The sequence below is a fragment of the Crocodylus porosus genome, unplaced genomic scaffold, assembly GCF_001723895.1.
Source record: "Crocodylus porosus isolate Cpor-Errol unplaced genomic scaffold, CroPor_comp1, whole genome shotgun sequence".
Lineage (NCBI taxonomy): Eukaryota > Metazoa > Chordata > Crocodylia > Crocodylidae > Crocodylus > Crocodylus porosus.
Genome location: NW_017728943.1, coordinates 60,358,004 through 60,372,569, shown reverse-complemented (window position 1 = coordinate 60,372,569; position 14,566 = coordinate 60,358,004). Strand labels below are relative to the sequence as shown.

Below are 14,566 nucleotides of genomic sequence, written 5' to 3'. Positions count from 1 at the left end.
AAGGGCCCCACGTTACCCAGGACCTTCTTTTTGCCCACTATGTATTTAAAAAAGGACTTCTTATTGTCCTTAATCTGAGAAGCTAGTCCTAATTCCATCTCTGCCTTGGCCTTCCTAACTGCCCCCCTACAACTCCAAGCAACTGCAGGATAGTCATCCCTGTTGATGACCCCTGCCAGCTTCCCCTGGGTCCTACTGTCCCTGGTCCCTGTCTTTGACAGGGAGCCCAGAGCAGATAAATATCAATTTTCTAAACTTTGTAGGTGCCCTGTGAGCCAGATAGAATGCCCTGGCAGGTCAGAGTCAGCCTGTGGACCATATTTTGCCCACCCCTGCCCTATAACACTTCACTGTTTTAATCCACGCATAAATGCACACTTTTCACATGTAAATTAATGTCTATATGGTTTTCATATTAAATCTCATATCCACAGGTTTTATAATACAGTAACTAAATGCATATAATTAATTTCTCTGGCTGAATTTTAAACTGATTTGTGATTTTTTGACCAAGACTGAAAAAATGTGTCATGTTTAATAAACATCAGCAGTGGAAAAAGTAATTGTTAGCTTAGTGGAATGATGTAGCCTGGATAGCATCTTAATCATTAAGATGGTAACAACCCTGAAAGGAAAACTTCCCGTTGGCATGGGAAGGGAAACCCTCAAACTCAAGTGCACTGCAAACATTGACAAGATGAAGACTAGTTAGGAACAGGCTCATATATTTACATCCAGACACATACAAAACTCTACTGTTAAGTTTGCAAGTTACTCTATATATGGTACTTGCTTATACAGATTATAATTAAGGGCTACCTAATTTGTGGAAGCTACTCTCCGATTTCATGGGCAGAACATAGGCCCAGGCACCCATTTTGCAGGTGGAGTACAGCAGGCTCCCCCGGGCCTCTAATTGGCAGAGGGGCTCTAATGGTCCTGCCCCTCACCACTGACTGGCTGCAGGGGCTGCCTGTCATGTCTCCCTGCCCCTCTCCACCAATCGGTGGGGTGGTGGTGGGGCTGCATGACCGACAGTGGAGAGGGGCAGGGCCACATGACAGGCAACCCTCATACTCAATCGGCAGTGAGGGGCAGGAGTGACCTCTGAGAAGAAAGCATTTTTTTTTCTGTAAGTTTCCTCCTCCCCACCCTCAGATTTCACAGGCAATGCCAGATTTCAAAGAATCCACAAAAAACACAAAACTAATTATAATGCACACTTCATGAGTTCACTGAAAATTTACTATCATGTATCAGTAATAAATGAAACCTACTGACCTCCACATTCCAGTGAAACTGTGCATTGTGCTCACACAGCGAGGTAAGGCAGGAGGTTTAAGTCCATCCATTTGAATAATAAGTGCAGGAACACCAAAAAGAACCAAGTATTTCACATAAAAGAATAGTACCTGAGCTAAAGCCAGGCCACCTGAAAGAAAAATATATCCATGCATTACATTAAAAAAAATGAAATACATTTTTAAACCTTTACATTTTTTTCTAAATGCAAAGCCTAACTTAAAAGTAAGTTAAAAATGTTGACGAATATGTTTTATAAGAACAACATATTATGAGACATATGATCTCTTATCTTAAAATGTGCCTAAAATGAAGTAATATTTGTTTTAGTACAAAGATATAAAGCACCAGCAAGTCTACTTTCTAAATTCCTGCTTAGACCTCAGGGTTGTATTGGTCTGATAAATATTGACTTGACTTCAACTGAAAAATCGAAATGCATTGATCCAAGAGATAAATATTTACCTCAAGGGACAATAAATCTTCATGTACACCAAAACACAAAGTCAATACTCAACTATGTACAGTATTATTACATGCACTCTTTACTTCTCCCTCCAAAATGAGCATAAGCTACTGATACATTTGCATTGTGCACCTGCAGGCCTTCACGGATGCATGTAACCTTAAACTGCTCTCATACACAATAAAATTCATAAATAATCATGTTCCCAAACTCCCCATTCCTGGCTTAACATAAACATGGCTACAGAGCATGAACTGTGTCACTGCCATTTAGCCAACTCCTGCCTAACTTCAAACATATGGAATTGGAATATATGTGCAAAGCTGCTTTAGTACCTTATTAAGGCCTAAGAGATTTCCAGAGGTCAGAGCTAAATCAAAAACATTCAGCTTCTCAATATGTTTCGAGAATACAGATTATTGGCAATATGTGTGCCCATAGCTTAAAGACAGCATACAGTATAACCTGCAATAATCCTCATTTACCCTGGTGTGAGACCAGAAACAGGTCCAGTCATTTCAATGTTGTTTCTCACAAGAGCGAGCACTATAGAACAGGCCCTTCATTTGTTCTGCTTACATAAACAACAGATTTGGATGGAGAAGAGAGATGGTGATATTAATAAGTCCCATCATTCTGAAACTGACATATTTACCTATAACCATCAGGAGCTCACAAATTTACTGTGACTGTTATGCTATTTCCTGGTTTTCATTTTCTTTAAATTCCAGCTCTTGGAATGCTGGTTACACGAAACTCTTAGCTTTCACTTTAAAACAGGGAAGGCTAGATTCAAATCACCTCAATTAGCACAGAACCCGGACTGGGGTGGGAATTAGACACTTCAGCCCTAGAGAGCAACTGAAGCAGGCAGCCCTCTGAAAACTCATCATGGCTAGGGAGAGAAGTTACACATAAACCAGTTTAAGTAATCAGAAACTGGTTTAAACCTGTAATAGAACAGAAATTCAGTGCACATAAACCAGTTTCAAAATGGCTGAAACTAGTTTAAGATAAACCTGGTTAAATGTAGTATCAGATTTAACTGATTTGGGTCAAGCTGGTTTATGAAACTTCTGTCCTAGACCCCTTCCTGGTTCAAGTTAAATTACCATCCCCCAGCATCCCAGCATGCTTTCCAGCCCTAAGCTGGGCTGTGCTGTCCACTCCAGGGCAGGGACCGCCCCCCACCCCAGCAAACCCCCCAGCTGGGGTCTGGAGCCAGGGAGGGGGTTTAAACCCCCCTTTCCCCAAGTACAGAGCTGCCCTGTCCTGCTAAAGTTACTGTTCGCTATAACTGTGGAATACAAATCCCAGAGGCACCTGGAAGCAGGAAGAAGTAGTGTTGTTGTGATTCTGAACTGCAAATCCCAGAGACCTCCAAGGCAACAAGAGGAGGAAGTGAACACACAACCCATGCTGACTACCTGCCAGAGAGCCATGCTCTAGCACTCCCCAGGTTTTGGCCTGAGTCACTGTAGGCACGTGGCTACAAAAAGTAAATGTCTGTTCACTTGTTAGTCAGTTTAATCTCTGCATCTTAGACTAACCTGCAAAGACTGAATCGATTCAGCCTCAGGCTTTTTGACTGTACTTAGCCCATGGGCCTAAATCCAGTATATTCCTCTTCTGGAATTCAACATTTTTACTCAGGCCCCTGTTATGGTCAGAACTGACCCCAAGAAGCTACCTTCCTCTCTCATTCCCACCTAAAGTCCTCTGCGATTCACACTGCTCATGCAAAAGTCCAAATTCTACCTCCAGCTCTGGAGAGACAAGAGCCACTGAGTGCACAAAACACATGAGTCATGACAAATAATAGCAGCATAGAAATCAAATCAAAACTGATGCAGCAAGTGTCCTAAACTCCTTGTGCCATGTGCAGAGCTAGATCCAACGGTACATGGCCCATGCCAGTCCCACATGCCTTGGGCTGTCACAGGGTGTGTACTGCATGCAACAGCCTGAAGAACCCACTTTACACACTAGCTCCAGCATGGCCCAGTCCAAACTAGCCCTAGAGCCAGCATGCAGGGCCAGTCTGGTGAAGCACCACATATAGCATACATTGTGTTGCATGCAGGAAGTGTGGCATCAGGTCCACCCTGCATACCCCATTCAGCACATAGGGCTGAGGCCAGCACATGGAGTCAGTCCAACACTCCACAGGCCAGATCATACAGCTCCATGGGTCAATCTGGCCCATGGGCCATATGTTTAACACCCCTGCCTAGTGATAGGGCATGACCCAGGGAGGGAAAAGTCCTGGAACATAGCTCCTCCTACCACATTATTTTTGTTTTAACCAATGACCACATATGCATAAACAGTGCTAGAATGGAGTAAGAGTGAGCATGTCTCTAGCTTGGTGATTAGGACATCTCCCAGTGAGAGAGAAGTCCCACAGTTCTTCCTAACACTGTTTATGTTATTTTAAACTTGGTTAAAATATATACATCCACTGGATGGTACTCAGACAAGACACATTTAATTTATAACTATCTAGGATGAAAACCTGACTGTTGAAATCAGTGGCAAAACTCACAGTGACATCTGTAGGGTCAGTATTTCACCCATACTGACCAAAAAATGGATTTCTGGTGTAACATTCTGGTGTGATAAACTGATATGACCTAATACAGAAAAAGTGATGGTAAAGCAAAACACTCAGAACAGTAGATTTCTATAATAAAGTGAAGTATGCAGCATTTTACTTCTGGAACACAATAGATTAATATTCACAATCAGATTTTTATCCAAGAGTGGGATAAGTAACTGAAGCACTGCCTGAATGCCAGCCAGTTAAAACATATTAGATTAAAACTAAGTGATGTACAATGCCAGCTGTTTTGATTCCCATCTTATCCAATTTCTCATTTCTATTCTGCCAGTTTTCATTTCACAAGTAAGTTCTGACTGACACCTACACAACGTGATCATTACTGTTAGCTAAGCAACATGGCCACAACAAAAGATGCTGTACTTATAATACAGACATTAAAAATGTAAATATGAGATAACTTAATGAATGGTATATGAGATCCTAATGTTTGCATAAAATTATATAACACAACTAATTCATGAATACCTTTACTAGCACAATTTAATGGCTGAAGGAGAATTAAATTAACTTTTTTCAAAAAAATAAGCCTTCTATGTTACAGCATTATAGTATTAAATACTCTACCTAATACATAGTAAAACAAGGAAAGCTGGTCTAAAACAACACCTTGGGCACATCCAGATGAGTGGGAATGTGCGTTTCTCCTGGGGGCAAGTAGCAGTGGTACACCTTGTGCCACTGCTGCTTGCCCCCAGGGAATGCCCATGCCACATGCGTTTTGGCACATGGCAGGTTACCCCAGGTAGGATAGTGGAGGGGAGGCCCAACAACTGTCCTGGTCCCAGCAGTCCTACCTGGGGTCATGGGGACCTTGAGGAGCTGCAGCCACAGTGTTCCTGAAGCAGGAAGACTCACTAGCAGCCACAGAGTGGCTCTGGCTGGCCAGGCTCCAGTTTTAGGTGGCATGTGCTGCTGCTATGATAATCTGCCTCCGAGTAGTACAAATGCTCTGTGGGACTTTAGGTCTGGCCAGTCAATAGCCCCGATGGGCCTGGTTGTACTTTACCTGGCTTGGAGCCTTGCACAGACCTGCCGTTAATCCTAGCCAGTTCTTTTACTGGCCTATTGTCCCGATAGTTTCAAGTGCACTATTTATCTGGGATGACTTCCCTCTCACTCTAATGAAAAGGAGAACGAAAACAAACTAGCATTTCTCTTGCCCTTATATTCCCAACTTTATGGTACCCTTTTTCTACAGCCCCGCTATTAGGGTCTTTACAGTACCTTCTAACTGCCCGGCAGCAATTTCAGTTTCTCTCCAGGCATTTCCTTCAGGGCTTTCTCCCCTAGCAGCTCCCTCCACAGAGCTGCTTCTCTTAAACCCAATCTCCATTGCTTTCTCGGTGCCTCCAGCTATCCCTGCCATCTCTCTGCCCGAGTCAGCCACTTGCAGTTTCTAGTGTTCCCTTTTTGCCTGCCCCAGGTCACCTTTTATCCTGGAGTTCCAGCTGGCTCCCTCTCCCCTCCTGAAACACTGGGTGAAGAATGAGCCCTGCAGAGTTCTTTGCAATTCAGGTAGGACCAATTTACTGCCCTGGGGCTTTTCTCTTTCCTCACACCTATATATGCACCACATACTACCCTAAAACAGGACACGGGTCATCATGGGTCATATAGTTCAAACAGGCAGCCCACCACAGAGGAGGATGGGAGCTTGAGGTACCCTGACAAAAGCAACCAGGAGTTTAGTTTTGGCTCTGAACTAAAAATATTTATTTGCATAAAATAAATATTTTTTATTGTAGAGCCAAAAATATTTTGGTATTCAAATATGCACTGTAAAATAAGCATGTTTCAAAAAGTGCTATTAATGATCGGTATATCTCAGTGGTACTCAATCTTTTGGCTTCACAGGTCAAATGAGTGGCACAGGGCTAGTCTGTAGGTCAGATCAGGCCCCATACTGGCCCCGCATGTTAGAATCAAGCCCTGGAACCCCATGCTGTCCCTGTCCAGCCCTGCGCACTGGGATCAAACCACATGCTGCTCCTACCTGGCCCTGCACACTGGGATCAGGCCCCATGCTGCCCTGCACACCCAATCTAGAATGCAGGGCCAGCACAGAAGTGGTGCCAAATTTTCAGACACCTGAGGAGCCCCATGGGCTAGATGATACAGTTCTAGGGACCAGATCTGGCTTGTGGGCCAGGGTTTGAGCAGCTCTGGTATATCTAATGGTTATTATTTCACAAAAAAAAGGGCAGTCCGAGTTATTACATAAGGTCATCACAAGATCAAGCCTAATGTTTCAAATCATCCCCTCCAGTCAATTTGCTGGCTGAAATGTCAATATGGGATGAACAATTATCAATGTGTAAAGAGAATTCTGATTAACAGATTTACTCTCACTGGTCTCTAAAGGTCCAAGACTGCAGGCTGACAAATCAAAAGTAAGATTTGCCAGTACATCATATCCGATGTGAAATATTTTGGCAATGCAAGCAAACTGTAAACATAGTTCAAGTGTCCCAGTATGTTTCAGCTGCTTTACACTACTTCCTGCTAGCGAAGCCAGGAGGTATCTACTTAATGTAACATTCAAAGTTAAAATAAAAAATGAAGGATGACACTAATTATACTTCAATTCATCAACTTTATCACTAAATCTAGTCTCTAGGCTTCATGTATAGTGTTTCATGAATTACATTTTTAATTATTAAAGGCATCTAAAAAACTCTTTAGTAAACCAGAGAAGATAAATTTGAGAGGATATATTGAAAACACAGTTAAAAGCAAAATCCAGGATTTATGTAAACAAACAAACAATTCCCTCCCATACACACACACACACTCCAACTTAATGCAAACATGTCCAGGCATAGGAAATACAGAGTTAAGGCATTCCAAGATTTAATGCTACCAAGTACTGATATCAATCAACACACCAACTAAAAAATTACAATTTCAATTTTTCAAATTCAAGGTTAGTTTTAATTTGTGTTATAATGAGAGATTAGTGTTTCTGTGTATTCCTTCCCCATTGTTCACATCACTTCAGAAAATAAAGTTGTTTGGGGACTGTGAGCATTCAGATTTCTTTTAATTTTATGTTAAGCCTGTATTTCCTTAATCTATAAACCATGTTTGAAGAAAAATTACAATATTCTTGTAATTTTTTTTACATAGAAATAACAGATGCTAGCCCTCAAAATTTACATGTTTTAACATAGTTTCTTGGGGTAATAACAAAAATGTACATAGTAATGTACATTTTCTGGTACTGAGATTGAAAAACAAATCTCGTTTTCAAACCACCCATCCTTTTTCTGCTTCATAAATCATTGCCAACCACCTTTGTTCCAGAGCATAAACTTGGCAATTTCATTGGTGATGCATGAGCAGAACAGCAAATTTCCCTTCTGAACAGCTACACTGGCCCTGCAGTGTTGCCAGTTGCAAACACTTGTTTCTGTCAGTAAACAGAGAAGAAGAGACTAGGAAGACGCATCTGGCACAGATATGTGCAATCACTGTATGGTCTGGGTAGCTGTTTAGAAAAAAATTAAGACCCTTGACCTAGTAGCTCAAATTCTAAATCTCAGTTTATTTGGGTTTCTTTGTTTTTCACCAGATTCTGTATGCCATTCATCTCTCATTGAAAAACCCACAAAAACAACAATACTCCAAAAGCTTTATGAAGATTCATTCATGCAATTGGAACCATATTCTATTCTGCAGATTTTTGGCCTCACTGAATAGGCGTTCAGTGCTGCTGCTGCTGCTAGGCAGAAGGGGTTATTGCCTATAAAAGTTAACAAAGGAAAATCTCAGACATGCTTAGCCTCTGTGGAGATGACCTTTCCCTTCCATCCACATTCACTGCAGCATCAAAGCTCTCTCCTTTCTTCTGTCATGACTGTGTACTCTCAGTGGAGTACAGAAGTCACAGAAGGGAGTAGATGTAGCTTCTAGCAGAATTAGCCACTTCCTAGATTTACACCTGAAAATACACCTGTGCCCAAATAAGTAAAAATAAACACTCTGGAAGTAGGTTTCCCTAGTCTTGCTTCAGGTCACTTTTACTCTGGATCAGTGGTTCTCAACCTTTTTCAGAATCAAGGCACCCTTCTTATCTTTTGCTCATTTTTAACTATGAAAAATATTAAAATAACTTTTCTGTTGCAAAGAACTCATAAAGACCACAACAGGTCAAAATGTTTCTTAAACTATGAATTCCTATTTGAAATCTATGGGTTTATCTTGTGAATCACCTGCAGGTGTCTGCACATCTAACTGTGCTAATAGTATGTTGCACCTTTGGGTATCCTTAAGAGCATCCCATAGCACCCCAGAGAATCATTGCTTTGGATAAATGCTAAATGCAATTATTGTTGTGCAATAATCACCAACCTTTCAGTATTAACCTTTTGATATAAATTAATAACTACTTTGGACTTGATTCTCTGCTCTGTTGCCCAGTTTTCTTAAACAGGCTCCATGTCAATTTAGCTGTACCAGATGCCCTGATAGTACAAAATGGAAAAGACTGTTTAAAAATTACCCCAAATCAATGTCATACGGGCATTCAAGGCTGGGAACAAAAAATGTGTGTGAACACACATCATGGTGCAAATTGGTCTGGGGTTGGGAAACCTAGTATTGCAGTGAAGATTTTGCTTTGATTGCTTATCTTGTTATTGACTATAACTGTTGTGACTATTTTGTTATTTTTCTTTTTATATAAGGACTATTAAGATAAAGTTAATCCTATTATGATTTACTAGCCATCAAGATAGTTATTTAATCAATTGGGTTGACCTTGCACCTTCCTGGATCATCGGGCTGGACGCTGCGTTCAAAAACGACCTCAAACGGACTTCCAGGCCGCCCCGGGAGGCCCATGTCAACTGCTCGCCACACACCGGGAGAAATTTTTCTAAGTCTCACGTCGGGCTCAAGGTCAACTTGGTTCTAACCCCGTGGCCCCGAGCCAGAGTTCCGGAGGGGGACCACGCCAGCAGGCCAGGACGGGTGGGAGTTCCAGGAGCCCGGGCACAATCCCAACTTCGTCCCGCTGACCTGCCCCAGAGCCGGGCAGGCCGGGGGCGGCTTGACAGGCCCCAGCAGATGTGCAGGGCCCCAGGCAGCCCTCCACAACCGAATGTCAACCCGGAGCTCCAGAGGGGGACCACGCCAGCGGGCCAGGCCACGCGAGAGTTCAAGGAGCCCGGGCACGATGCTCGCTTCGCCCCGGTGACCTCCTCAGAGGTCGGGTGGGCTGCAGCGCTGGCTCAGGGGCTGTGGGGTTAGAACTGGGTTGACCTTGTGTCCAATTCGGGACTTAGAAAAATTTTGAGCCGGCGCGGCCCAGAAGTCTGTATGAGGTTATTTTTGAACGCAGCGTCCGACCCTTCGATCCAGGAGGGCTGACACTTTTGGTGGTTCATCCCAGTGACAGGGCCAGGTGCCACATCCACAATATTTCTAGGAAACGTTTGCAGAGATATAGAGGGGCAAGTGTTTACGGACCCCTGAGGCAGGCGGCTGGTCATGACCGAATGTCAACCCGGAGCTCCGGAGGGGGACCACGCCAGAAGGCCAGGCTGGGCAGGAGTTCCAGGAGCCTGGGCACAATTCCGGCTTTGTCCCACTGACCTGCCCCGGAGCCAGGCAGGCCGGGGACGGCTCGGCAGGCCCCGGCAGGCATGTGGGGCCCCAGGGTCGGTGCCCAGCAACCCCGGCGAGGGACGGCTGGCCCGGGCCGAGGAGGCAGGGGCCCAGGAAGCCCTCCATGATCGAATGTCAACCCAGAGCTCTGCAGGGGGCCCGATCCCTGGTCCAGGCCAGGCCAGAGTTCCAGGAGCTCAGGCATGATTCCGGCTTCGCCCCAGTGACCTCCTCGGAGGTCGGGCAGGCTGCGGCACTGGCTCAGGGGCCATGGGGTTAGAACCAGGTTGACCTTGTGTCCAATCCAGGACTTAGAAAAATTTCGCCCCGGTGTGGCGCGGAAGTCCTGATGAGGTCGTTTTTGAATGTGGTGTCCGGCCTGTCGTTCCAGGAGGGCGGACGCTTTTGGTGGTTCATCCCGGTGACGGGGCCAGGTGCCACATCCACAAAACTTCCGGGAATAGTTCGCGGAGATTTTCGGGGTCACACTTTTCAGGACCCTAGATGCCCATCTTAGGTTCCAGGAGGGCGGCGAACGTAAGCTCCAGGGCAGAACCATGCTGCTCCGAGTGGCGGTGTCCAAGTTTGGTGCCCCACTGCCTTGTCAACCGAAGGCCTGATCCTGGTGGGGCCAGGCCAAGCGGGAGTACCAGGAGCCCAGGCACAATTCCGGCTTCGCCCCAGTGACCTGCTCGGAGGTCGGGAGGTCCAGGGGCGGCTCAGAGGGTCCCAGCAGGCATGCGGGGCCCCAGGGTGGGAGCCCAGCAACCCCAGTGAGGAGCAACTGGCCTGGGCAGCCCTCCGTGAGCAAATGTCAACCTGGAACTCCGCAGGGGACCCTAACCTGGAACCTGGCCACACGAGAGTTCCAGGCCGTTAGCTCCGGCGGGCCAGAGTTCCAGAAGCTCCGCCACAATTCCGGCTTCGCCCCGGTGACCTGCGCGGAGGTCAGGCGGGCTGCGCTGCTGGCTCAGGGGCCGCAGGGTAAGAACTGGGTTGACCTTGCGCCCAACACGGGACTTAGAAAAATTTCGCCCGGTGTGTGGCGAGCGGTTGATGTGGGCCTCCCGGGGCGGCCCAGAAGTTCGTATGAGTTCGTTTTTGAACGCAGCTTCCGGCCTGACGATCCAGGAGGGAAGACGCTTTTGGTGGTTTGTCCCAGTGGCAGGGCCAGGTGCCACATCCACAAAACTTCTGGGAATAGTTTGCGGAGATTTTCGGGGTCACGCTTTTCAGGACCCTAAATGCCCATCTTCGGTTCCAGGAGGGCAGCGAGTGAAAGCTCTGGGGCAGAACCGTGCTGCTCCGAGCGGCGGTGTCCGAGTTTGGTGCCCCGTTACCTTATCAACCGGGGGCCCAATCCTGGCAGGGCCATGCCAGGCGGGAGTTCCAGGAGCCCAGCCACAATTCCGGCTTCGCCCCGGTGACCTGCTCGGAGCAGCACACTGCCCTTCTCTGGGGTCCCAGACCTTGGTCCAGACCACTGCCCTTTCTCTTGGCTTGTGTGCTCTCTGGCCCAACTCAGCTTTTCCCTTGACACATGGACCCTCTGTGGGTTCAAAATAAAACAAAGGCCACTTACCTGTAAATCCATGTCTTCCTCTGGCTAGGTAACCTTCTTCTGTTCCCCAGGCCTGCAGGGTAGTTCACATAAACTCCAGTCCCTTCAAGACCCCTGCTGCCAGAAGCTCCTCACTTTGTGGCTGTGGGCTTATATAGTTCCATCCTGAGCCCTCTTCCAGTCAAGTGAGTCTTGCACTAGCCCCCTGCACCACCTGCTAGCAGCCTCACAGCCTGCTAGCTCCCTTAAAGAAGCAGGCACACCCCAGTGTCCTGCTACACTACAACAAAAAAAGTTTAGACACTAGCATCATCCTTCCCATCCCAGAATATTTATCACTGCCTGTCCAGTCTGTAATTATCCTAAGGGACAATCAGGTGCTTCAGCCATCAGAAACCCATCACTGAATACCTCACTTAAAATTAAACACAATTTTCTTCAATGTGAAAAACAATAGAATAGCTGTAGCTAGAGTGATCCTGTGATTTTAACAGAATACTAAAGGTGGCCATGCCACACTAAACAGAAGACACATTTATTGTAGAGCAGATACAAGAAAGAAAAAGCATTGGAAACATTTTTTTTCAGCTCACCTTTTCACAATTACCTTTGTAGCCCAGGTGTACTCCCTTTCTCCAGTTGAAGAGAATTCTTAACTGGCAGGTGTGCTGTGGGGGAACTGCAGACCACTCAGTTTCCCCCCATCCCTATAGAACCAGGCCAGGACAGTCAGGGAAATTAACTATATACAAATTTATTTACATTCACTTTTCATGAGGAAAAGAAACATGGCTATAAAAATATGTACTCTTTCTCCCTATATATGATATCTAAACAAATAACTTAAACAATACCCTCTGGTTAAATGCTATAAAACCTTACACCAGTGCTCTAGATATAGGTAAGTCACAGGTAAATATCTGATGTGAAACACATAAACGCCAAAATAAGCATAGATAGCCAACAGATAAACTATAGGTAAGTATAGGTGAACAGTAAATAAGTCACAAATAAATACAAATAAACAACAGGTGAAATAGTAGCAAAGGAGTACCTAGCAGAGCCCTAGGACTCTACTCATCTACTAATTTACAAACATGAGAGTTCACAAAATATAAGGCTTGACATCATGCTACTTACGGTGCGAGAACCTCAAAGATAAACTTAATCCCAAGAGGAAAACCCAATGCCCTAGGGCTTTTTCCCAACCCCTTCAAGGAAGCTGGTAACTTCAGGAGGGCCCTCCCAGTGGGATCTCCACTTTCACCTCCCTTAGCTAACCAGGGGGGACTCACCCTCCCCTGTAGGAATCCTTTTTTCCCTGCAACTCATGGCTGCCAAGCCTGGAGCTGGAGGGTAGCCCTTGTCCTCTGTGCCAAGCTGCTCTCTTGCCTGCGATGGGCTTTGCGGGGGATGGGGTGGTCACTGTCCCCTGGAACAGGGCTCCTCTATGCAGGGATTCTGGGGCCTCTGGCTCGGTCCTGTGTGCTGGCTTAGTAGCCCGAACACCGTCTCAACCTTTTGCTCTGGGTTGGAAGCCCAGACCACCACTGCAGCACCAGGCTTGGTCTGCTCCCGGACCCTCCATGCAGCACCTCCTGCACCAAGCTCCCAGCCTTGTGCCAGGGGTAGGGGACCTGAGCCACCAAGTGCTCCAAAGATCCTGCTCCATGCGCCAGCCTGTGCACTGTGTCTCTGGCCGCAAAGCAAAAGTTTCAGACCTGAACCGCCTCATGCAGCTCCCAGGGTCTGGATGCTATGTGCTCTGCTGCACACTGAGAATCTAGCTGCTGGAGCCGTCCACTTTTCCCCACTGATGGAAGTCTTCAGGGGTGCTTCCAGGCTACTGCTGAGCAGCTCTCCTCAGCTCTTCTACACCCCACTCTTCTCTCTTCTCTGTCCCAGATGCATCTCCCTCATGCTGGGCACGCAGCTCTTTTTATACTCTCCAGGGCTCTGCCCCTGAAGTCTTCTGGACCTGACAGTGTTGCAGTCTACAGCAGATCTGGAGGCAGCTCCTCTCCCTCTCCCCTCAGGAAAAGGGTGTGATTTAACTCCTCTTGCTGCCTTCTGATTGGTGGATGGGCTCCGCCATCAAAATAGCAAAATCTCAAGCCTGGGACCCAACCCAAGCTCCGAAAGGCAAGCCTGCTACACCTTGAACGACCTTGAGTTATTATGAGGAAAAGTGACCAATTTCACCAATATGCACCACATTTATTTGAATATAAGATGAAGTTTTTTCCCCCTATCAACACAGGGAGAAAAGTCCCTTGTCTTGTATTGTCTTATATTCACAGCTGAGCTGTGCTTTTCTTTTCCATTTCCAATGATTCTTGTTTCTTCACCAGTCTTAAAAGTCTGTCAGACATGGTCAAACTTCTATGTAGATGAGAGGCTCTGTCACCCTCTCTTTCAGCCCATCACATACAACCAGTGTGGCTCCGGCCTCCGTAGGGTGGAGCCACTTCTCATCTGCATATACAATTGGGGGATCCCAGAACTTCTGTCAAGAACACCTGGTTCCAGTCATGAGTGGGGGTGCTAATTAACACATTAATCTTTTGTGGAGGGTATCTAAAGGAGACACATATACTGAGCAGTACTTGGCTCTGGGGTCACCATGGCTTGACACACTGTTGACTCTGCAGAGGCTCAGCTGAATGAACCATGTGATAAACCATATGTTTTCGGCCTTTGGACTAATATCATACATAAATTGTACTATGTATAACTAAGTACAAAAGTGCTGCTCAAAATGTGTTTATGAAGTATTGTGCTGAAACTTGCAGCAGTTTGCAAAAAAAAAGGTAAAGTGCATCAATTAGGCGATTAGTGAAGGATGCACTGCAGAGTAGTAGTTTTGAAATGATGGGAGCCCAAGAAGGGTGGCTGTGCCTTAAGGAAGCTATCCTTCTCGCACAAAGCGAGACGATCCCCGTGCGAGGTAAAAGAGGGAAAGGGGCCAGGAGGCTTCCCTGGCTGACCAGAGAAATCCTGGGCAGAC

General features: G+C 46.0%; 1 protein-coding gene across 1 annotated transcript in view; it reads right to left on the bottom strand.

Moving 5' to 3' along the window:
• HHAT (hedgehog acyltransferase) overlaps positions 1-14,566 on the bottom strand; it is a 268,031-nt gene that overhangs the window by 170,455 nt on the left and 83,010 nt on the right. The window contains exon 8 of the mRNA XM_019548569.1: positions 1,282-1,432. Within this exon, the coding sequence (XP_019404114.1) occupies positions 1,282-1,432 (151 nt within the window). The remainder of the gene's footprint in view (positions 1-1,281; positions 1,433-14,566) is intronic.